At 47.3% G+C, this 23,622-nt stretch overlaps 1 protein-coding gene across 1 annotated transcript in view; it reads left to right on the forward strand.

Moving 5' to 3' along the window:
- The window catches only part of Podxl (podocalyxin like), a 140,558-nt gene that overhangs the window by 3,757 nt on the left and 113,179 nt on the right, over positions 1–23,622 (forward strand). Inside the window, exon 2 of the mRNA XM_027391298.2 lies at positions 8,999–9,112. Within this exon, the coding sequence (XP_027247099.1) occupies positions 8,999–9,112 (114 nt within the window). The remainder of the gene's footprint in view (positions 1–8,998; positions 9,113–23,622) is intronic.

Below are 23,622 nucleotides of genomic sequence, written 5' to 3' on the forward strand. Positions count from 1 at the left end.
TCACCTCTCCCTCCATTTCTCACAAGGTCTACCCCCCTCCATGATTCTAACCACTGCTCAGCTCAGAGAGGTGGGGGACACACAGAGAGGAGGGCAGGCCCTCACCGGAGCCAACGATGAACTCTCCTGCCTTCACTCTAAGACACTTTGGCACTCTGATATCATCTTCGATGTTCAGGACCTTGGTTAAGAGCTGGTTTTAAATGGCTATATGATGGATGAAGAAACCTAGGGTCAAAGTGATGTTCAGGTACCCTGGCCTAAGTCTGGTCCAAGATTCCCCTGGCTACAGCTCAGAGGAAGGCAGGAATCCTCAGCCATGCCCACGGCTAGGTGCGATCCATTACTAAGCCACAGACAGACGACTAGCTGGGTCCTCAGAGCTGAGGGTGTGGCCCTGCCACCTCCAGCAGTGTTCTCACAAACCTGATGTCCTCCCAGATTAAAATGGTAATAACCCCGTTTTGAACAATGAAGCAGAGAAGGGGAGAGTTGACTTGATGGAAACGAGCTCTTCCCTGAGTCACCCTGGTGAGGTGGGAGGGTACACTATAATGTCACCCCCTGTCAGGGCAAGCATGCCCACAATTTATGCTATGTTCCACGTGGCTTTAGGAGCTGGGAAACATTTGCCTAGTCTTTCTTGGGGAGAATGAGAATATGCAGTGCTAATTCTGATCTGCAGCCAGGCCTCTAGGTCTCATATGTGGGGCTCTTTTGCCCTCTGGTGGACAGACTATAGCACTGCAACTATGTCCCTGCTTAACCCTTAACACAGATAACAACCATCCGACCCCACCTGGCCCCTTCAGGCTCCGTTCCTTTTCCCACATGATCTGACACCATCATGGCTAGGCAAATGGTGGCAGGAGCCCTGCTCTCTCCTCTTCGTCCCTGCTCCCTTCACTTCCTGCAGACCAGGCCACCTCTTTTCTGTTACTCCCATTTAGGAACTGCCTCTCTTAGCATGCAGCTGCCACGTGTGGCTAGTACCCTGCCTTGGACACTAATGGACCCCTCCTGCCCTGTGACCTTTCTCAAGCCTCCTTGACCCGATCTCTCTCCCTGTTGGGATGGTTTCTTTGCCTCCTGGCTCAACCAGCTTCAACTTGCCAAACGCCTCTTCTCTTGCTGCCGCAGGGAGCAGACAGTCAGAGCCAGTGCTAGTGTTTCCACTAAGGAGGATAGACAGGACGAAAAGCATCAGCGGGAGCCCTTTGCTGAACCAGGATCTTGGGATGACAGTGGCCTCGGGGACCTAGCAGCAGGCTTCTTTGGGGAGTGACAAGACTCACCGGTGACAGGAACTGGCTCCCCAAAAAGTGGAGAAGGAAGGCTGGCTGCGGGGCCTGTCTTTACCTACTTCTTTTCTTCCCTTCACCCCGATTGTGAGGATAAACTGCGATCCTACTTTTGCTAGATGACTCTGTCTCAATCCCACATCTAGGGAGTGCTGTGGACTCCTCCACCCCCACCTCACCCCACCCCACCCCGCCCCCAGGATCTCCTACTGTTCTGTACTCCGTTGCTTCCCTCACAAAACATGGAGTGCAAGCCTGGGAGGCGCCACTGGCAGGGAGGAAGAGTGCGGGCAGACAGACTGAGGCACCGCAGTGGAGTGGCATGACCAACCTTCTCAGAGCTGTGCACAGGCAGAGGCAGAGGACAATCTTGGGGTAGCTGGCCACATAAAACAGAGTAGCCCTTTAACCTTGACTTTTGTCTTAGTTCTTATCACCCTGATTTAAAAAAAAAAAAAAACTACATCTCCCAGCTGCCGTGGCTTGAAGGTGTCCCCTTCAAATATTCAGATATTGGGACTAGAGAGATGGCTCACTCAGTAAGGTACTTGCCATGAGAACATGAGGACCTGAATCCTATATCCAGAACACCATGCATAAGGCTGGGTGTGACAGCACAGACAGTGTGGTCCCGGCACCAGGGAGGCAGAGACAAGAGGATCTCGGGACTTACTAGCCAGTCTAGCTCCAAATTCAGTGAGGGACACTGATTCAAAAACTAAGGTGGAGGAGCTAAGGAGACGGCTCAGTGGTTAAGAGCACTGACGGCTCTTGCAGAGGTCCCAGGTTCAGTTCTCAGCATGCACCCACATAGCGTCTCACAAGCATCTATAACTCCAGTTTCTGGGGATTTGACACCATCTTCTGACCTCTGTGAGCATCAGACCTATATGGGGTATACATACATATATGTGCAAGCAAAACCCTCTGCACATAAACTAAAAATAAAAACAAACAATAAAATGTAACTGCATCACTGAGACCATCCATTCATACCCGCCTCCATCCCTTCTTTGCCAAAACCTCAGCAGCAGCCTTGCACCACCTTCATGAGCTTAACACACAGCATCAACCAGGAACAAGGTGCAGACAGCCACTCACCCAAGAACACTCCCCACCCCCGACTCCCTGGAGCTGGGGTACGTCTCTGTCCTCCGTACCGTTAACATGTCAGCACCCTTTCTGTCACAGTACCTGGCGCAGATGAGTACCCCAAAAATGCCACTATGCAGGACTGCCCTTTATTCCTCTTTCTCTTGTGGCCCCACCCCTCTGAAGCACAGCTCTATGGTGAAACAAAAGCCAGCATACAGTAAGAAGCCTTGAGGAGTGACTACCCTTCCACTCAGAGCTCCCATTATCAGGAGGTAACAGGTTTCTGCAATCTTACTCCCCATTTGGGCAGAAAAACATGAAGCAAGCTTTCTCAAGGATGTTTAACTGGAAATGTTCTACACCTCGAAATTTAAGACTCCATTTCAGAAATGATTCCGCCTTAGATGAAAGAAGACAAATGCCCCTATTTTTATCCAGAGAAAGTTACGAAACACCGTGCACGTCAAATCTCCATATACCTTTTCCTCCTAATGCAGCAAAATGATACCTTTATCATCGTTCAATCAGAGGCTTGCTAAGTCGGTGCAGGGAGATGGAGCCGTGACAGTAATCATCGATGCTTCTGGCGGCCCTTCATGCCCGATCCAATGCACAGCACTGCCATCATCAACCCATGAAAGACTTCCTCAATTTCACTCCTGCTCATCATCAGCACAACAGATATTTATCGACTGGCTGTTGCATGCAGGAAACTTGGCCAAGGGCAGAAGGAAAAAACCAGGAGAGAAATTCCCCCCTCCCCCCCCCCCGCAAGGATTTTGAAAAGGGGAGGAGTGGTACCATCAAAGCAAGAGATCTGCCTCCAAAATGTGCAGGACATAAAAAGAAGACAAACATGGTGGCTTTGATAGAGAGCGATGGTCTGGACCAATGTGGACGTTCAGGTTGCTCTAAGTGCAATTTTTGCCAAATGCAAGGAAATGATAGCAGCCTAGTTCTTCAACTACAAGGTAACTGAGTGGATGTGGGGAGGAAACCCTGCTCAAAATAAGCCTGTCTCCTAAATGTTTTCATTTGTTTTGCTTTTGATGGAGGGTTTCATGAAGTCAAGGTTAGCATTGAACTTACTGCGTGGCTCATGATGAATGTGTGTTGAGGGCAGGGGGCAGGGTGCACACATGTGTACATGGGTGTGGAGGCCTGAAGTCAATCTTGAAGGTATTCCTCAGGTACTATCCATCCACCTTGGTTTGGGAAGGTTTTGTTTTGTTTTATTTGAACAGCGTCTCTGTCTTAGGACTCTTATTGCTGTAATGAAAGGCCATGACTAAAGCAACTTGGGGAGGAAAGGTTATATTTCAGCTTACAGTTCCAGATAACAGTCCATCACTAAGGGAAGTCAGGCCAGGAACTCCAACAGGGCAGGAACCTGGAGGCAGGAACTGATGCAGAGGCCATGACAAGGGTGCTGCTTACTGGCTTGATCCTCCTGGCTTGCTCAGTCATCCCAGGACCACCTGCCCAAGGGTGGCACCACCCACAATTGAGAAAATACCTTCCAGACTTGCCTGCAGGCAAATGCTATGGAGGCATTTTTTTTTCCTCAATTACAATTCCTTCTTCCCAGATAACCCTACCTTGTGTCAAGTTGACTCAAAAACTAAGACTGGGCATGCTAGTGCATGCCTTTAAGCCAGGCACTTGGAAGGCAGAGGCCCGTGGATCTCTAAGTTCAAAGCCAACCTGGTCTACATAGTGAGTTCTAAGATACCCAGGGCTCTATATAGAGAACCTATCTCAAAAAAGAAACAGAAAAACTATCACATCTCTTGTTTGGTTAAGCCAGATGGCCAGTGAGCCCCAGGGATCTGCTTACCTCTGCCTTTCAGCTCTAGGATTACAAGGCACACCACCACACGGAGCTTTTTGATGTGGGTGATTGCAGGATATTCTATTTACCTAGCCTAGCCAAGGATGGTCCTCCTACATCCGTTTCTGAGTGTTTGAGTACCACCATACCCCACTCAGGATCTTGCCTGAGCCCTGCTGCTGAGATGATGTGAATTTCAAGGCTATTCAAGGTGTTTCATAGGCTGGAGACTTGGTCACCAGTGTTAAGGGATATTTGATCACACTGTGTGACAGGCACCTTCTGATTGGTTTAATAAAGAGCTTACTGACCAATAGCTAGGCAGGACTTCCAGGAAAGAAAGGAACTGGGGCAGAGCATAGGTACCCAAGAGATATACTCCCCAGCATGATGTCCCTCCTCACCACAGCTCAAAACAGCAGAGTCAGCCAGCCGAGTGAAGGCTGAAGCCTCTGCAGTGTGAGCCACAGGAATCTGTTCTCCAGAATCTGTTCTCCTTACAAACAGACAACCTGAGGTCTCCCATCACATCAGCTAAGCTGACTGGCACACCTATTAATACCAATGGGCAGGAAAAGTTCCACAGTCTTGGTCTCCATTTGGTCATGAAAATAGGGTGGCTGATTCTGTTTTTTGTCTGTTTCGTTGGTGGTGGTGTGCATTTGTCTTCTAAGACAGGGTCTCACTGTGTAGCTCTGGATGGCCTGGAACTCACCACGTAGACCACACTGGCCTCTAACTCACACTGATCTGCCTGCTTCACTCTCACCTGCTGAGCCACCACACCCGGTTTGATTCTGTGCTGTAAAGTCAAGGTCTGAAAAGGGTTCCTTGAGGCCATGATCGGTCACACAAAGAATAGAAATAAGTGCAATGGTGTTAAAAGAAGAAAGAGAACTCTAGGCATAAAAGTCTCTGTGGGCCTTTTTTAAAAATGTTCGTTATTTATACACATGAGTATCTGTGTGTCCGTTTATGAATTCAAAGGCAGGTGCCCTTCAAGCCCAAAACAGGGCATCCTGTGCCCTGGAGCTGGGATACAGACAGTTGTGAGCTGACATGGGTTCTCTACCAGAGCAGTGCACACTCAACATCTGGGCCACCTCTCCAGCCCTCGGGACAGGTTTTCTCTGGGCTTTGGAGGCTGTCCTGGAACCTGCTCTTGTAGACCAGGCTGGTCTCGAACTCACAGATCCGCCTGCCTCTGCCTCTACCTCCTGAGTACTGGGATTAAAGGAGAGCGCCTCCATCACCACCCAGCACCTTTTTTAAGTGTTTTTTAAAAAAAAATGACAGGAACACTGTCACCACCCTACCAATGCTCACTGAGTCACTGCAGTGATGCACAAACCCTCACAATCACTTTCTTTCCATATTCAAATCATTCAAGCATCTCTATTAACAAGATATTAACACTTGCTGGATTTTACTCAATTATGCCAGAAAGATTTTCAGTGTTTTGACTCTTGGGATTTAAGGCATCTGAAATCACTATTTTTGTACCCTACTGGAAAATCAGAAGACTGGGGCCCAGTCACAAATGGCACTGTGCCTAACTAAGCATGACCCCAAGTCCCGACCCTGGTTACCTTGATACAAAGCCAGTTGGCTTCAGCTTTTCCCCTCACCAGAGGGTTTCCTCCTATCCCTCAGCTCAGCTCTCTACAAAGAGGCTGCAGTGCCTCATGCCCCCTACCCCACCCCATGCCTCACGCTCCCAGTCTCCAGGAACAACCGTGCTGGGATTTCCAAGAAACTCCCAGGGCCAGCCACCTAGTACTGAGCAGTGAGGTTCTCTTTACTGCGATTATATCACCCTTGCCCATAACAAGGCGGATCCCATCTGGCAAAGCTTCCAATGGGTACCTCACTTATCCAGCAGAACACCCACCCAGCCCAGCATTGCAATGTAAGAATTCTGAGGGCAGGCAGCTTCGTGTTCCCTTTCTGCTAACTCAAGCTAACCCCACTGCCACCAACAGAGCTCTTCTGTTCCCTTACACCGTGTGACTTGGTAGAGTGTGTACTGAGTCCTCTCACACACAGATAAGCAGTCATAGGAACATCTTGCATAACTATGGTGGCCACAACAGGACATCTACCGTACAGAATCAGGTGGTACGAGCAGGGGAGGAAAGGCAGGCCCCAGACTCCAGACTCACAATCTACCACTGTCACTGCGAAAAATACTTCAGTATGCAAGTAATACATATAAACATGTAAGACATTCTCACACACATAGCTCCGGGGAGGCAGTTGACATCTGAAGTTCCTTCCTGGGAAATGATCGTTAGATTTGAGATGCTCTCCTGAAAACCTCACACTCCGAGGCAGCTGCTTCTAAGCAACCAGACCCACTTGGTTTTCGGCCATCCTCCAGCTTTGTTAGCTACATCAACGGATGCTAGAAAATGCTCTCACTGCTGAAGTGGACGCGGATCATGATGCAAGGGCCGTGAAGCACCCTGAGCATTCTGGTCCCATTGTAGACAGGAAATTAGAGACCTGTGGAGCCAGTTACCCGACCTCCAGGATAGGAGCTCAGGGCTGAAGGTTCCGTCCAGGATTTACTCAGGATTGCCATCTGACCCAGCCAGATGTGCAAACGCTCCCTTCTAATCAGGCATTTCTTCATCCACCAGGGACACATCGCAGAGCTAGCACAAGTGAGCCGTAGTACTCTTTCTGCTGTCGTATCTGCTGGTAAACTGCTGTGCACCTAACTGAATTTACCCTGAGATTTCACTTCCCCAGAATATGCCATAACATATAAAGTTCAGTAGGAAACAAATAAGTGAAACAAGCCTAAGCCCCTCACCTATTCCTAAATAATGTGTGTGATCACTATGAAGCGAAGGGACCCTGAAAAGCGGCCTGGTGGCTGGGGTAAGTTCACAGCACTGTCCCCTCCTCTTCCCTATACCAGTCTTCACCCCTCCTTGGCATGCTTGTCCTGCCTAAGGAGCAGAGTCAGAATTCAAACCCCTTTACCAGGCCAGCACGTAGACTGCAGACATCGAGATGGAATTCCACAGAGGCAGCCATGAAGTTTCAAAGTCCAGGTCACAATTCATCAATTCTGAAACTACAGGAAAAGAGGACAAATTGCGTTTGCAGCAGACCGGCATCCAAATCTATGCTTGGTGGCGTCACAGAAGTATTCAGACAGCATCCACAGAACAGAGGGCAATGTCAACGTCAGGAAGATGGTGGTAAATTCAGGGATGCATATGTCGGAAGTCACTTTGGCAATGATATTATAGTCATAAGAGACAGATGAGGACATGGAGTCTTAACATTATCAACCTCGGGCTGGAGAGATGGCTCAGTGGTTAAGAGCACCACCAACTGCTCTTCCAGAGGATCCAGGTTCAATTCCCAGCACCCACATGGCAGCTCACAACTGTGTGTAACTCCAGTTCCAGAGGATCTGGCACCCTCACACAGACATACATGTAGACAATAATACATCAATGCACATAAAAATAAATAAATCCTTTTTAAAAGTCTCATTGGAGAAGGGTCAACAAAGGGAGGATTATTTAAACATCGAATAGCTAAAGGAGTGTTCTGGAAAAAAAAAATGCTTGACAGGCTAAGCAGGTAAAAGATCTAAAGAGAACTGAAAATTAGAGTTGGAAGTGTGTCAAGGGAGTGTTAAGGGGATGGTTCAGCCAGTCAGTGCCTGTCACACAAGCACAGGGATGTTAATAGGGTCCCAGAACCCACATAAAGTCTGATTGTGGCAACACACACCTGCATTCCAGTGCAAGGTGAGGGGGACTCAGGGTGGGGGCATAGCACAGAAAGTCAGAACTCCCTGGAGCTCACTGGCTGGTCAGCCTAACATGATGAGCTTCAGGGTCAGTGAAAATAATAAAACGAAAGATAAATAAACATGGTGCAGCCGGAAGCATGGCTCAGCAGTTAAGACCGCTTGCTGTGCAATCCTGAGGGTCAGAGTTCATATCAGTTCTAGCTTCATTTCTGATGCCACTGTGATAAAGCACCCTGACCAAAAGCAGCTTATGGGCAGAAAGGGTTTATTTGGTTTACAATTCCCAGTTACAGCCCATCAATAACAGAAAGTAAAGGCAGGGACCTGAGACAGCTGGGATGGGCTCGAAAAACAAAACAAACCAACACAAGGGCATGGAAGCTTCTTTTGCAGTGGTGTTGATGACTGCAGCCTCACAGTTGAGAATGAGGCACATAGAAGAGCTTTGGTGACGACCCCCACCCTCTCCCCCCAAAAAAGAAAAGAAACGGTCTAGACGGGAAGCCATTGAAGAGAACTCTTAAGAAATGTGATGGGGATGCTGAAGTGAAGCTCTTCACAGTTGATGGTTCAGGCAGGGGTGGGGTGGGGAAGGACTCAGTGCTCTAGGGGAGTTGGACCATGCTCCAGGAAGCATATGGGCAACACAAATTGGACTCAGTCTTTTTCTTTTCTTTTCTTTTTTTCTTCTTTCCTTTGGGGGAGGTCACAAGGGAGGGGAAGTGGGCCTGAAAAAGACTGGGAAGTGAATGTGACCAGGGTTTATATGAAACTCTGAAATAATCAATGAAAATATTATGATAAAAAAGTAATAAATAAAATACTAAAGCCACCTAAATATGAATAAATAATGGTGGAGAGTGATCAAGGAGAGAAACTCAACATTGAACTTGAGCTTTCACGTTGAACATGAACACACACACATGTTCAAGCACACATACGTAAGTGCACTTGCTACCAGCATTGTTGTCATCACCATCTCTGTCAATCAAGAATGATGCTAACAGCATCATCACCATCAAGACTATCATCAGTACCACCAACATCCTTACCACCATCTACACCATCTCCACCATCGTCGGTATCATCACCATCATCACCATCACAGTAGGTGGCATTGACTGGGAGGAGTAAATCAGTTCACTCCATGTACTGTTGCTCTCAAACAAGCCATGGGCATTCTGTCATTTTCAACTGTGTGAGGAGCTCTCTCCCACGTTTCCTCTTCTGAGGAAGAGGTGACTCAAGAGCCCACCTCCAGGCCTTCTTTGCTGCCTCTCCTTTGCACCTATTCACAAAGTAGGTTTATGACCCTTAGCCCTGAATTAGACAAATTCTGTAGGATCCAATCCACAGTTCTACCAGTCACCAGCTGTGTGACCAAGGACAATTCTTCAGTCCCTCTAAAGCCTTAGCTTCTCACCTCAAAGAGAGCTGACTTGAGGATTCGTTGGGCACATGCATCACTGCTAACACGCCTGTGCATAGTGAACACACATAGCCAATCACTGCTCTCCTTTAATATGCAGGGTGGGGTGAAGACACATGAGGTTCCACCCTACAGATTCAGCTACAAAAGCCTTTTCTTCCAGGAAGCATTCCTCAGTCCAATGACTTGGGGCTCAAAGGCTGTGTAGAAGGAATGCAGTTCTAGCACCCTGAAGGGGAACAAATTTCCATTTCAGATACTCAACCTATGTAACCCTCCAACAAATCTGTCTTCCTGAGACCTCCAACAGGGGCCTCTCCCTCAAGATTCTCCCTTTTCCACTGACAAAATTAAAACCCATCTCCTCTGCAGGAGCTTCCTGTGCTGCATTCTCCCCAGATGTGGAAACCCCAGGCCACCTAACAAATATCAATTGCTTTTTCTTTGCATGATTCTGGGTATCAAACCCAGAGCCTTGGATACACTAGGCAATTGCTCTACTTTTGAACCACCAGTTTCCATGGTGAGAAAATAACAGTTCCATTCCCTTTTAGCTAGTCACATGACTGTTTGATTCTTTGCTTTTCCCAACCTTGTAGGAGCATCTAATCAAGTTGCTAATTAAACCAAGTTGTTACTACTAATAATAATAATAATCACAATAATAATAATTAATAAGCTTCATGCTAGATCACGTTGTGATTTGGAAGAAATGTAAGGAATCAAATAACAGGAAGAGCAAAACTCTTTCCTCTTCCAACCCTGTGACAACCCTGTTTGTGTGAACAAAGCCACTCAGTGCTTGTATCTGTGAAAACAAAAACGTGAGCACAAGGCACAAACCGAATCTTGTCCCATTCAAGCAGTAAACAATATTTTCCCATGGGGTCTTGACCTAATTCATCTACTGAAAAGATGCATTTCCACCTTTTAATTATTTATTAAAGTTTATAGTTGTTTTGATCAACTGCATATTAGTAATAATTGCCAAAAATAATTCAATCCAGGAGAAATGCAGTCAACATTTATGGATTTATGATCGTCGGAAATAAAATTTAATTTCACAAACATGTTTGGATCCCTGTGAAGTATGGAAGGATGATCAATAAAATACTTTCAAAGGCAAAGCATTACATCAAGATGAAGTTGCTCAGGGGGAAATAGAATAAGAATATTAGTTCAAAGAGAAAAATGATGTCACGCTTCATACTTTTAAAGAAGTCGTGTGTGTGCTTTTTAACAAATGAGGGCTGTTACAAAACCACTAAGGCCTCCCGATTACATGGAATCATCTCAGATATGTTGGAAATTACCTTCTACAATTCCTTCCATTTTGAATACATTCATTAAAAAAGCTACAAGACATGCTGTTTCAAAATACTTTTAAGTAGAAGGTGGAGACTCCTGTGATGGCAGCTTGCCCTCTCTTGTCCAAAGAACCCAACCACTGATCCATCCCCATAGCCCATTCTGCTTCTCTCTGCCTATTGCTCCCTCCTGTCTGAGAAGTATGCATTCACAAAAAGAAGGGTCTGGAGACCGTATGATCCAAAAAGATGGGAATAAAAGCACATAAAAATTTTGGGAAAAAATTTAACAGTTCAAAGTACAGCTAGCTGAACTCATTACAAAAAAAAGTGAGAAGGATTCCCAGGAGCTAGGAGGCAAGTAGGACAGGAAGCCATGGGAGCAACACAAGCAGAAGCTGCTGCCCCTGTTACTCTATGATGGTTCATCTGCCTGCCCACTACCGAGGGATTTCTGTCACTGGTCTGCTAGCCAGTAGAGAGCAGTGGATGTAGTTTTCATGAGAATGGACATGGTAAATGAAAAGGCAGACAGAAAGATACACAGCCTTTTTGGGAACGAGCAGCAGGTAGAGGAGCTGGGGACCCCTTTTGGATTCCCCATTCCTTCCTGTGGTATCTATGCATGGATTGTGATTTCTAATAAACTGTAAAGCATCCTTTGACTCGCTTCATCATCTGGCACCCAGAGTGGGGCACGGATTCACCCTGAGGTCAGCACCTGCCTCTACCCACGTGTAGGAAGACTGGCTCCGGAGAGTGAGGAGCTTATGCTGAGGTCCTACATACAAGCAGAGCTCTCAACAACACCCATTCTCAGTCATGGAAGGGGCAAGGCCTGGCATGGTGGTGCATGCCTGTAACCTCAGCATTTCAGAGACAAAAACAATTCTAATCAACAAATCGCATCTTCTGGCCAACTGATGCCTATCTTAGTGCCGCACCATGATTTTAAATTTTACTTGACCCTTTCCTTTTATCAGTCCCTCACTGTCATAATAATGCCACATAATCAGCCTCCCAGGACTCTGTGACACAGAGATAATTGTCTGCTCACTGTCCAGGGTGTGGATTCAGGTGTACATTAGACACTGACAGGAGAAGGGCAGGAAGCACGTCCCAGTTGGAACACATTACATGTCTTTATGCATGTGACATAAGCCAATAGCCCATTTGGCAAGTCACCCAGCCAGGCCTAGTAACCCTGAGGTAAAGAAACTACTCTGGTATCACCACAGAGAGGGATGGGGACACAGTCACAAAGTCAACCCCCCCCCCCCGCCACCACCATGACCACTTCCCAGCCCAAGCCTCACAGAGGAGCCATCAATATCAGACTGGCTCCCTCCTACTTCCCTGGGTACTGTTATCCTTCCTTTGCCATCTGTCTGGCTCCTGCAGATCTTACTTCATGGTGTCTGGGCCATGATGTACTTCAGTTCTCTGTAAATACTCCCTTAGGTGGCCAGGTCTCCAGAGATCTTCAGGGTTCTAGTATCCTGATAACTGCCAACATGTTAGCCCGGGGCATCTAAGACAGGTAGTCCCAAGTGAAGTCACCAACACTGCTCTACCTTTAGAAGCTAGTCAGTGGCTAACCAGTCTTTATCTCTCTTCAGATTTGGTCTGACCTCAGCCCCAAGCTCAAACTATGTGTAGAGGATATTTATGGTGCTTGAGGTGAGACACACACACACACACACACACACACACACACACAATCAGGGACTACTGCCTGGACCGGATGATCTGTCATGGGGGATGTATATGATGCTTAAGAACTGTGATTCTGTAGCTCATCCTCCTTGGTAAATCTTCACCAAGGCCATATACCTCAGTGGAAACTGTCACTTAACTGGCCACAGGGATGCACAAACCTAGTTTTTCCTATGAATACATGAGGAAGAAAGAAATGCTGCAACTTCTGGGCAGTTGCCGGGGCGCTGGAGACGGGAAGGAGGGAAGGGCTAAGGAGGGGGGGTACATGGTGACTTCTGCTGGTGTTGAGGTTCACATCCAGAGCTTTGTACGTGCTAAGTACTTGCTCTACCACTGAACCACATCCCCAACCCTGCAATAGTGAATTTTAATATGTCAACTGTCTGTGGGCCACCATGCTAAGATATTTCACTAAATATTATTATAAATGTCTTAGGGGAGAGAACTGTGTGCATAAGATGGATACATTGATCAGAACACTTTGAATAAGGCGGATTAGTCAGTGGGATGTGGGTGAGCCTCATCTAGGCAGATGAAGGCCTGAATACAGCAAAGACCGACCTGCCCAGGCCAGAGGGAATTCTTCCCAGCAGTTGCCCTCTGGATTCTAATTGTTATTCTTCTTCGTAACCAACCAGCCAATCCAGCCTGAGGATTTAAATTTTACCAGCTTCTACAAATGCAAGAGACAATTCTTTTAGATTGAGGAGAGAGAGGTGGGGGAAAGGGAGATGGAGAGAGGAGGGGAAGAAGGGAGAGAGAATAGGAAGAAAGAAAGAAATATAATAGATAGATAGATAGATAGATAGATAGATAGATAGATAGATAGATAGATGATAGACAGACAGACAGACAGACAGACAGACAGATAGATAGACAGACAGATGGGTGATAAATAGGTAATATCTAGACAGACAGATGATGAATGCATCACACACTCCTGCCTTTTCCCGGTCTCCCTGGAGAACTTTACCCCAGGACTCCATTGTAGAAGGTTCGGTGGAACAGGGCAAGCCTCCCAACCTGTACAAGTCTTTTTCTGTCCTTTTCTTTCTCAAGCCCTCCTAGGTAGCTCTGTGTGCCAGTACTGATACGTTTTATTCCTGGGTCAGGTTATGTTGCTCTTGGCCAATGACTGCTTTGAGACAAATGCATTCCTGGAAACTACATTGTAAATCCAATTGTCATAAAGCAACTCAGGCTTTCCCATGGAAACAATGTCACAGTGAATGATGGCAGGAGGGATAATACCCTGATTGCACAGAGCTTTGTACTTCAAAGGGAACCGGCACACTGTTGAGCTTGTCCTGGAAGATGGGCAATATGTTCTCCTCATTGTATAAAAGGAGAAATGGGGGCTCAGAAGAGCACTTGGCTTGGTTCACACAGCTCCTAGGGGGCTCTCTCCTTAGCCACGCAAGCTCTCCGCTTCTATTGAATCGTTTATACAACGGAAAGTGAGACCAGATGCAATGACTGAGGAAGGGTTTTCAAATGACAAGACTGCTCTTAAGTCACATAAAGCAGGCAAATGAGTGTATAGGCTCCTCCAGGAACTCTTGAACTATAAAGTAACCGTAGACTGCACAAGCATCCAGTTGTGTCATTGCAGAACACCTTACCTGAACAACCGCACTGAGCCCCATCCATCCGGAACACTTAATGAGCAACCAATAGTTCCCTCCGCAGAACAGAGTGCAGCAGTGCACAGGGAACCCACACACACACACACCCCGAATCCATGAGCTTGTTTTTTTAGACCCCCCTAATGCCTTTTATGTGCCCTGAAAACAAAATTAAAACTCATAAAAAAGGCTTGTTTTTGTGTTTCTGGCGTCAAGAAGGAAGCAAGCACCCTTCCTTAGAGGGGCTGAGCTTGGGGCTGGAGAAATGGCTCGGTGGCTATGAGCACTCATTGCTCTTGCAGGACATCAGGGTCCAGTTACTAACACCCACATAGGAGCTCACGAACATCCCAGACTCCAGTTCCAGGAGATCTGATGTCCTCTTTTGATCATTGAACACAAGGCACATACATACACACAGCAAAATACCCATACACATGCCGGAAAATAAATGAATGAATGCCGTTTTCAAAGAAAAGAAGAAGAGAGGGGCCACAGGGCCCACGAAGCAGAGTCGGGAAAGATGATGAGGGCAGGACTGGACCCTAGTGAAGAGTCAGTTGGAGCTTTCTCATCTGGACTGAATGGAACACCACCACCACCACCACCACCACCCACCAAAAAAAGAGCTTCCAGATTTACAGAAAACATGAAGGCCTTTGTCTGCTCTGCTACCATTACCAGGACAGCTTTTTGGACTCTAGGACCTATCCTGCTTCCTCTTGTCACTGCCCTCTCTCAATGCTGTCTGTCACCTCTACAGATTCAAGTAGGGAGTGGCCCTGCCCCTGGTGGGCAGGGGATAAAGGACAGGAACACGGTATGGGGTCAGTGTAGACGTCCGTGTCTCTCACTCACCCCTGTCTGAAGACTTTACTTTGTTCCCTGTGGAAGAAATGGCTGTGAGTATCGACTCGTGCCTGGGTATAGTGCTCGATGCCACACAGCTGAGCTCCTGTGGCCTTTGCTCAGCTCTCAGTTCCTGCACAGAGCACCAGCTGACTGTTCCTTGCCTACAATTCATCCATCCCCTGCACCCAACTCTAGACAGAGCCTGAAGCTAGGCTGTCCACAGGCAATGGGTCACTGTATCCCTCCAGGCATAAGGCTCAGTGTTGTGCCCAAACTCTGAACCCCAAAATCACCAAGAGACCCGAACTGATGCAAAAGCAAAGAGTCTTTAATTTTAAGAGTTAACTCAGATTTCCCAGTTCATCCCACACAGCAGGTAAAGCAGGAGGGACCTCCAGCAGCGTTGGACAGGGAATATATTGGGGTAGAGCAAGGAGAGTGTCTGGGGGTCCTCTAGTTGCATAGCAACAGTCTCAGGATTGGTGCACCTCCAGATTTGGACAATCTGTCCTGTGTTGATTGGTCAGCTGCAGCTGCAGGAAGGGTGCTATACCTAGAGGCCCTCCCAGGGTGGTTGCTATGCTCTGCATTCCACTGTTATCAGTAAGGCACATCAACAGCCTGCCAGCTAACTTCTGATTGGTTCCTTGCCACATGGAGGGTATCTAGCTTCCTTGTGATTAGGGCAAGGTTGGGCAAGGTCAGGGGCTCAGCTACTGAGTCAGGGGCCTACATCTTGCTGGGTCTTTTCTGCAGCCTGCCATGGCTGCCAAAGCAGGAGGCTGGGTGAGGATCTGGTCCCTTCATTAGGTTACTGCCAGTTCTCAACAACATCCAGAACCCAGGAAGTAAGTACCTACTGTGCCCATCACATCATGCTCTGAGGATACTTCAGACCCAGCATGCCTAAACAGTAACTCAGGAGAGCCATGAAAAAAAAAAAAAAAAAAAAAAAACAAGGGCTGGAGAGATGGCTCAGAGGTTAAGAGCACTGGCTGCTCTTCCAGAGGACCTGAGTTCAATTCCCAGCAACCACATGATGGCTCACAACCATCTACAATGAGAGCTGGTGGCCTCTGCTGGTCTGCAGGGACACATGCAGACAGAACACTGCATACATAATAAATAAATAAATCTAAAAAAAAAGACAAAACTGGAGCTGTGTGTCGATTGGTAGGGTTCTTGCCTCACACACACATGGCACATTCAGTCCTCAGTGTTGCATAAGCTAAGCATGGTGGCACAGTCAGGAGGCTGAAGCAGGAAGATAAAGACCACTCTCATGGGCCACATAGCAGATTCAAGCTTGAGCCACCTGGAAGACTCCCCCCCCCAAAAAAAAGAGGAGGGTAACCCCAGTGGTTGGAACCACAGAGTCATAAAGCATACCCACAAAGAAACTGGAACTGAACACCCAGACCCCCTAGATTTAGGGGCAAAAGGACCAGACATGTCTGCTTCCTCAAACAGCCTGGAGGCTGCTCTCCTGGAGGTCATGTGAATTTACGGCCTACTAACCTAGCACCTGGTGGAATGGGTCACCCATGTGTCTTCCCTCAGCCCCTGGGCTGTGAGAGCTAATCCCATCAGGACTGGGACTGTTCCAACCTGGGCCTCAGAAGTCAGAATATGCATGGATGGGCTGACCCCAGCCAAAGCACAAAGCACACTAACAACCAGCATTCCTTGCAACAACACCCCTGAGGAGTTCCGGGGAGCAGTGTGCTTGGGTAGCCGTAATGTTAATAATTGCACTTGGTCCCAGTATGGTCGGAGCTAGTAGATACATACAGGAACAAAAGGCTGAATCAGTATTTCTCCAAGTCTGCCCAAGGCTACCACTGCACATCTTAGTACAAAACAAAGCTCCAGCCTCCAGTATGGACCATTGATTGAGACTCTCTGGTGGTCAAGGCCACACCCCATATGACTTCATACAAGCTAATGCCACAGCTGACAGACAGCAGCATAAGAGTCACACTCCATGGGACTGGAGAGATGGCTCAGGGGTTAAGAACATTTGACTGCTCCTCCAGAGGTCCTGAGTTCAATCCCAGAAACCACATGGTGGCTCACAACCATCTGTATTTGTCAGATTCCTTCTTCTGGTGGGCATGAAGACAGAGCACTCGTACACATAAAATACATGAATAAATAAAAAGATTCACACTCCTACAAGACTTAGGGAAAAAAAAAAAAACATCTGGGGACTGGAAAGATGGTCCAGGTTAAGAGCCCTGCTGCTCTTTCAGGGGACTGGAGTTCAGTTCCCAGCACCCATGTTGGGCAACTCACAGTTGCCTATAATTCCAGCTCCAGACGCTCTGATGCCCTCTTCTGGCTCTGAAGTCACACACACACACACACACACACACACACACACACACACACACACACACACGGATACACACAAATTGTTAAAAATGTAAATCCTTGAAAATGAAACAAAACAGGGCTGAAGACATTGCAGTTAAAAGCACTGACAGCTCTTAGGGAGGTCCTGGGTTCAGATCCTAGCACCCACACAGGGCCTCACAACCATTTGTAACTCCAGTTCTAGGGTATCCAATGCCTCCTTCTGACCTCTGTAGACACCAGGCATAATATATCAAATGAATGCAAATGAAATAATAATAATAATAATTAAAATTACTAACCACTGTTTGATCCCACCCCAGCATCTACACTAATTGTACTAGGGTTCAGCCTATATTGGGGGGATTTCAACACACCCACCCCTAAGTGTTCACTGCCCAGGCAAGAGGAACTCAGTGTGTAAAGTTTGAAGACCCTTGTGCCTTCCAGAATACCCTTGCTTGCAGAATTTATTGCCCCAGTTTTATTTTTTTTAAAAATATATTTATGTGGAGGAAGGGAGCAGGGATACCTGGAGGTCAAAGAACAACTGGCAAGAGTCAGTTCTCTCCACCACATGAGTCCCAGGAATTGAATTCAGATCGCCGGGGGCTGGGAGCCAAGTGTCTCTACCCACTGAACCATCTTGCTGGGCCCCCACTTTCCCGGGAACCACCTCAGTTCTGGGAAAACCAGGCTGTCATCCAAGTACAGAAGGACACCTACGTGCAGCTACAGATCAGCAGGGCACAACTGCACCGCCGGTTAGGAACAAAGCAAAGGGCAGGTGGGAAGGAGCCTTTCCTTCCCCCAGCCAGACTGGGAGACTCGGGGTGTGCAGCAGGGTGGTGGCTACCCCTACAGCCCCAGTCCTCGTTTCCTGATCACTCAGAAAGCATTTCCACGTTGGCCCAAAGTTTCTGTTTCCTGTTCCCTCCCACACTATTTTTAGGCCCAGCAGGCATTTCCTGTGTTGGCCTGTCCCACCCACCTCCTGTCCGACCTGGCCTCTCCTATCAGGGTGCCTGCAGGGTGGGCCTGACACATGTAATTCCTCTGGTAGCCCTGGAAACAGGTTTGTACCCAGCAGGTGGCCCACAGCTGCCAACTCTCACTTGGTGCCACCCACACAACATCAGACTAGCTGCTTTCTTGAGTAAGCCCCTTGCGGTAGGCCTGGTACTAGGAGACCCTCCTACCTTCAGGCAGAGCCTGCAGCCTCCAAGATATGCAGGTGCTGCTCCTGGGACTCAACAAGGACGGGGACAGCAGAGCTTCAGGCCTGGAGGCTGGCTTTTACCCAGTGTTCATTTCGCTCTTAATGGCCATGGTGGAAATGAGAGTTGAGACTCCCGAGTCCTAGGCTTTTCCACTCCCTGCTTTTTCAGACCCATCTGTGGGTTAATGCCTGCCTCGTGTGACTAAAGCTCATTGTACCTACAAGAAAGTCAGGGTCTGTTTACTCAGCCTGAGGTGAACAGGTGGGGACCCTAAGGCTCACAAATGAGGAGCCTCGGGACCTGCAGCCCATTCCGTCCCAACCAGTCTGATTGCATGAAAGGCTCTGTACCATGCTGTTCATAACTCCTAAGGGGCCTGTGTAGACAGTTTATTTTCCTTCTTACTCCTTCCTCAGGATATTGTAGTTGCACAGATACACTGTATCCCTGCCTCCTACATTGATATAAAGAGAATACGGTTTTCCACATCTTCTAGAACCAGTTGCAGGGTCTAGAAAGATGGCTCAGCCGTTAAGAGCGCTCACTGCTCTTTCGGAGGACCTGAACTCAATTCCCAGCAACCACATAGCAATGCCCAATAATCTGCAACTCTAGTCCCAGGGCATTCTGGCCTTCATGGGCACTGCATGTATGTGCTACACAGACATACATGTAGGCAAAACATTCAAACACACATAAAAATAATTTTTTAAAAGAACCATTTACAGCCAGGTGGTGGCAGCACATACCTTTAATCCCAGCACCCAGAAGGCAGAGACAGGAGGATCTCTGAAAGTTTGAGGCCAGCCTGGGCTGCAGAGTGAGTTCCAGGACAGGCAGACCTACATAAAGAAACCCTTTCTCAAAAAAACAAAACAACAACAAAAAGATGAAGCCAAGCTTGGTAGCACATGCCTTTAACCTTTAATCCCAGCACTCAGGAGGCAGAGTCAAAGATGTGCAGATCTCCAGGAACTTGAGGTAAGCCTGGTCTAAAGAATAAGTTCCAGGCCTTCCTGGGCTACATAGACAGACCCTGTCTTTAAAACAAACAAACAAAAAAAAGTGTTTAAAATCTGAAAGCTGGGCATGGTACCACAGACCTATAACCCCAGCACTCAGTGGCTGAGGGGTAAGGCCAGCTGCCAGCCTGGCTACATGGTGATATCCTATAAATAAATGAACAAGCAAATCTCATCCTTCTGGGCCATTGTGTAAGCTAAGTAAGAAGGGGAAGCATTTGAATTTGAAGTCAAACCACTAGGGGAATTTTTTGTTGTTGTTGTTGTTGCTTGAAATTGGAGGCGGGGGTTCCTTTTTCTTCCTTTTTCTGTTTGCTTTTGAGACAGTCTCTCCGTGTAGCCCAGGCTGGTCTCAAGTCTGCCAACTGCTGGATGACAGGTATGTGACACTACAGGAAGCTCAGTTTGTCTTCTTCACGCCCAATTCTGATGGAAAGAAGTCACTTCCCAGAGCAGTGTCTCCAGAACTCTAAAAGGGAGGTCTGAAGCCAACCCATGCTGGAGCCAACATCACTCACCCAGAAAATCAGACGCCCCAGTACCTGAGGAGTGACTTCTTACACAAAACCTGTTGAGTTACTCTTACACTGAAAGGGAAAAATTAATAAAATCTAAAACCCGGACTCCAAAGCCCAAATAGAAAAACTCTTAAGCTTCTCTGAGTTCCCAAAAGGCAGCCCAACAGACAAGGTTAAACTAAGGTCCACATGACTCAAGGCCTTAGACCAGATATCACACCCTAGAGTTGTGTCAACATTCCTCTGGTCCAAAGAAGATCAGATAGTTACCAAAGTAAAAATCCCCCAGCCCAGGAGATAATTAACAAACTCATTTCCTCTGCAGCATCCTGCTTAATTGCACCTTGCTTAATTGCATACAACTGTTGTCCTGTCCTGTGTAGCCACAGAAGTTTGTAATCTTGGGGCTTCCAGCCCCACACTTTTCCCTTTTAAAAACACCCCTCAGTAGAAAGTAGGTACTCCATTTGTTCCCGAATGAATTTGGTCCTTGCTGCAGCTCATATCCTCAAGTCAATAAAGAAACCTTTGTCCCTGCATTCGGTGAGTCGTCTCCTTGTTGGCGGGTTCTTTTGGGGTTCCGCAACCTGGGCACAACAACACCAAGGCCTAATATGAACAGAACGGGCTATCAAATTAACATCTTCCTTATCTGTTCTCTGTTTTTATCTCTCTCTTCTAATTACATTTTGAATTAATGGCTGTGAGTCAGTGTTGTCTGTCATCTTGAGCTAAGGACTCCAGAACCAGCAGTATACTAATGCTGCCATAGATGGCTTTTCTGTCTCCTGGAGTGAGTCTTTCTGGAAAGGTTGTCATCTGTCCATCTTCTTGGTTAAATGGTTGAAATAATCTGTGTATCAACCCTTGGAGAATATATAGTTCTTGGCTACTGTGCTTCAGGCAAGCCAGGTACACACAGTAGGACTTCGGGAGCGGGGGAGGAGGAAGGGAACCACCTCATAATAAAGTCTTTAAGAACTCTTGCTATTTGGGGACTGGAGAGATGACTCAGCACTTAAGAGTGCTGGATGATCTTGCGGAGGACTCAGGCTTAGTCCCCAACACCCACATGATCGCTCAGAGTCTTCTGTAACTCCAGTTCCAGGGATTCAATACCCTCTTCTGGACTCTGAGCATGAAATCCAAGTTCAGGACGCACATGGTGGAAAAGAAAACCTGATTCCCTAGAGTCCATAAACACATTCACACCTTTTTTTTTTTTTTTTTCTGGTTTTTCGAGACAGGGTTTCTCTGTGGCTTTGGAGCCTGTCCTGGAACTAGCTCTTGTAAACCAGGCTGGTCTGGAACTCACATAGATCCGCCTGCCTCTGCCTTCTGGGTGCTGGGACTAAAGGTGCGCCACCAACGCCCGACAATTCACACCTTTTTTTAAATTATTATTATTGAAGAAGCAGAGACCACATTCCTGACTCCAGCCCATACCTGTTTTATCAACTTCTCAGAGCATTTGAAGTGTTTCACAAGGGCAAGTCAGGAAAACTCTGCTGGGGTCTTGAGCCACTACAGGCTAGCAGCATGTCCGTTCCCCAGCTGAGGGACGGGACACTGGCAGCTGCAGCTTTCTGGGAACCTTTGTCCTGTAGCAGTCTTAGCCCCTGGGGGTGGGGAGTAGAAGCTTGAGGGTTTTTTTGGTTTTTGTTTTTTGAATCCACTTTGTCCCCAGCATAGAGCACAGTAGTGGGCCTTCATCTGAGCATTCAGAAGACACTCAGTGTGAGCATTTAGAAAACACTCAGTGTGAGCATTCAGAAGACACTCAGTGTGAGCATTTAGAAAACACTCAGTGTGAGCATTCAGAAGACACTCAGTGTGAGCATTTAGAAAACATTCAGTGTGAGCATTCAGAAGACACTCAGTGTGAGCATTTAGAAAACACTCAGTGTGAGCATTCAGAAGACACTCAGTGTGAGTAGCATTCAGAAGACACTCAGTGTGAGTAGCATTCAGAAGACACTCAGTGTGAGTAGCATTCAGAAGACACTCAGTGTGAGTAGCATTCAGAAGATGATATTCAGTGTGAGTAGCCTAACTCAGTGCACTTGTGAACGAGGGCAGGGTGGCAGCCCATGTAACAGTATCTTCTGGGCTGGGGCCAGCTCTCCACAGGACACCTGTACAGTCACAGATTGGTGATTTGTAAAAACACACAATGTGATTCTTGTTAATTTCAAATAACTCCTGTCTTTATTAAATCCTTACCAGAGAAAAATTAAGCTGTCATACTGACCCCAAACCACCCCCAACTATCACTCTGCCATGGCTCCCAAGTTCTGGCACAGACAGAAATTGTCCTGGGATTCTGGAGAGACCATTATGTAAGGGCCACCAGATTGTCAGTGGTGTCACACTGGTGTCACACTGATACTGCCATGCACAAAGGGCCCACCAGCTTCAAGGTCCCCTCCTCATCTGTGTCAACGTTAAGCCATCTAAAAATGCGCTGCTTTAGAGTTGTCCCCACTTAATTCAGAGTTGAGGAAACCCAGAGAGAAACTCACAGATACAGGAGCACGCGCGCACACACACACACATACAGAGAGAGAGGGGGAGAGGAGAGAGGAGGGGGAGAGGAGGGGGAGACGGAGGAGAGGGAGGGGGAGGGGGAGAGAGAGAGAGCTAAAATGGGGAAAACTGGCCCAGTCACTGTACCACTCTGGGCCACCAGATGGCGAGCACAGGCCACCTGACCTGACCATTGCACTCAGGAACAGCTACTTGAAGGGCAGCAGCTCCAGTCAGAGGCCACCCTGAAAGGGAAAGAACAGCTGAGGAGCCTCCATAACTCACACAGCAAATATACCACAACACATATAACAAACATCCATACACCCAACATCACACATAACACAAACAATGGACAATACACACATATTCAACGTCAGGCACAACACATACAATAAAAACACTACAAACAACGCAAGCCCCGTATCATATACCACACATGTCAATAGACAACACACATATCCAACATCACACACACTATATAAGACATATTCACCATACACATACACAATATCATGCACAGTACACACAATATAAATGCTTCAGCACACAAAACACACCACACCCACCTGCCAACATCACACCCACACAATATAACACGACACATATACAATACTCATTGCAACATACAACACAACAGACTTCAACATATACCACACACAACACGCAACGAAGTATGCCACATTTCACACACCACATACACCACACATAGAAAATGTATCACAACACATACAACCCGCAGTACATGCAAGTGGCCTGCTCACAGCCCTTACCCGTCTCTGGGAGCCACTGGCTTCTATCTTTCTTTGGCTCTCTCCCTTTGCCAAGGGCACCTATTAAGGTGCCAATCATCTCCTCCCCCTCTCCTCCCAGACACCAGCCAGCTTCTATCACCATTCCTTAGAAGAGAAGATACTACCCCCACCCCCCCATCAAGCAGTTTCTTCTGCTTTTTCCTTCTGGATGCTTTTCTGTTCCTCCGACCCAATGATCCTGCACCACACCTATTACCATTGCTTTACAGGAGACAGAGTTCAAACTGAC

The sequence above is a fragment of the Cricetulus griseus genome, assembly GCF_003668045.3.
Source record: "Cricetulus griseus strain 17A/GY chromosome 1 unlocalized genomic scaffold, alternate assembly CriGri-PICRH-1.0 chr1_0, whole genome shotgun sequence".
Taxonomy (NCBI): Eukaryota; Metazoa; Chordata; class Mammalia; order Rodentia; family Cricetidae; genus Cricetulus; species Cricetulus griseus.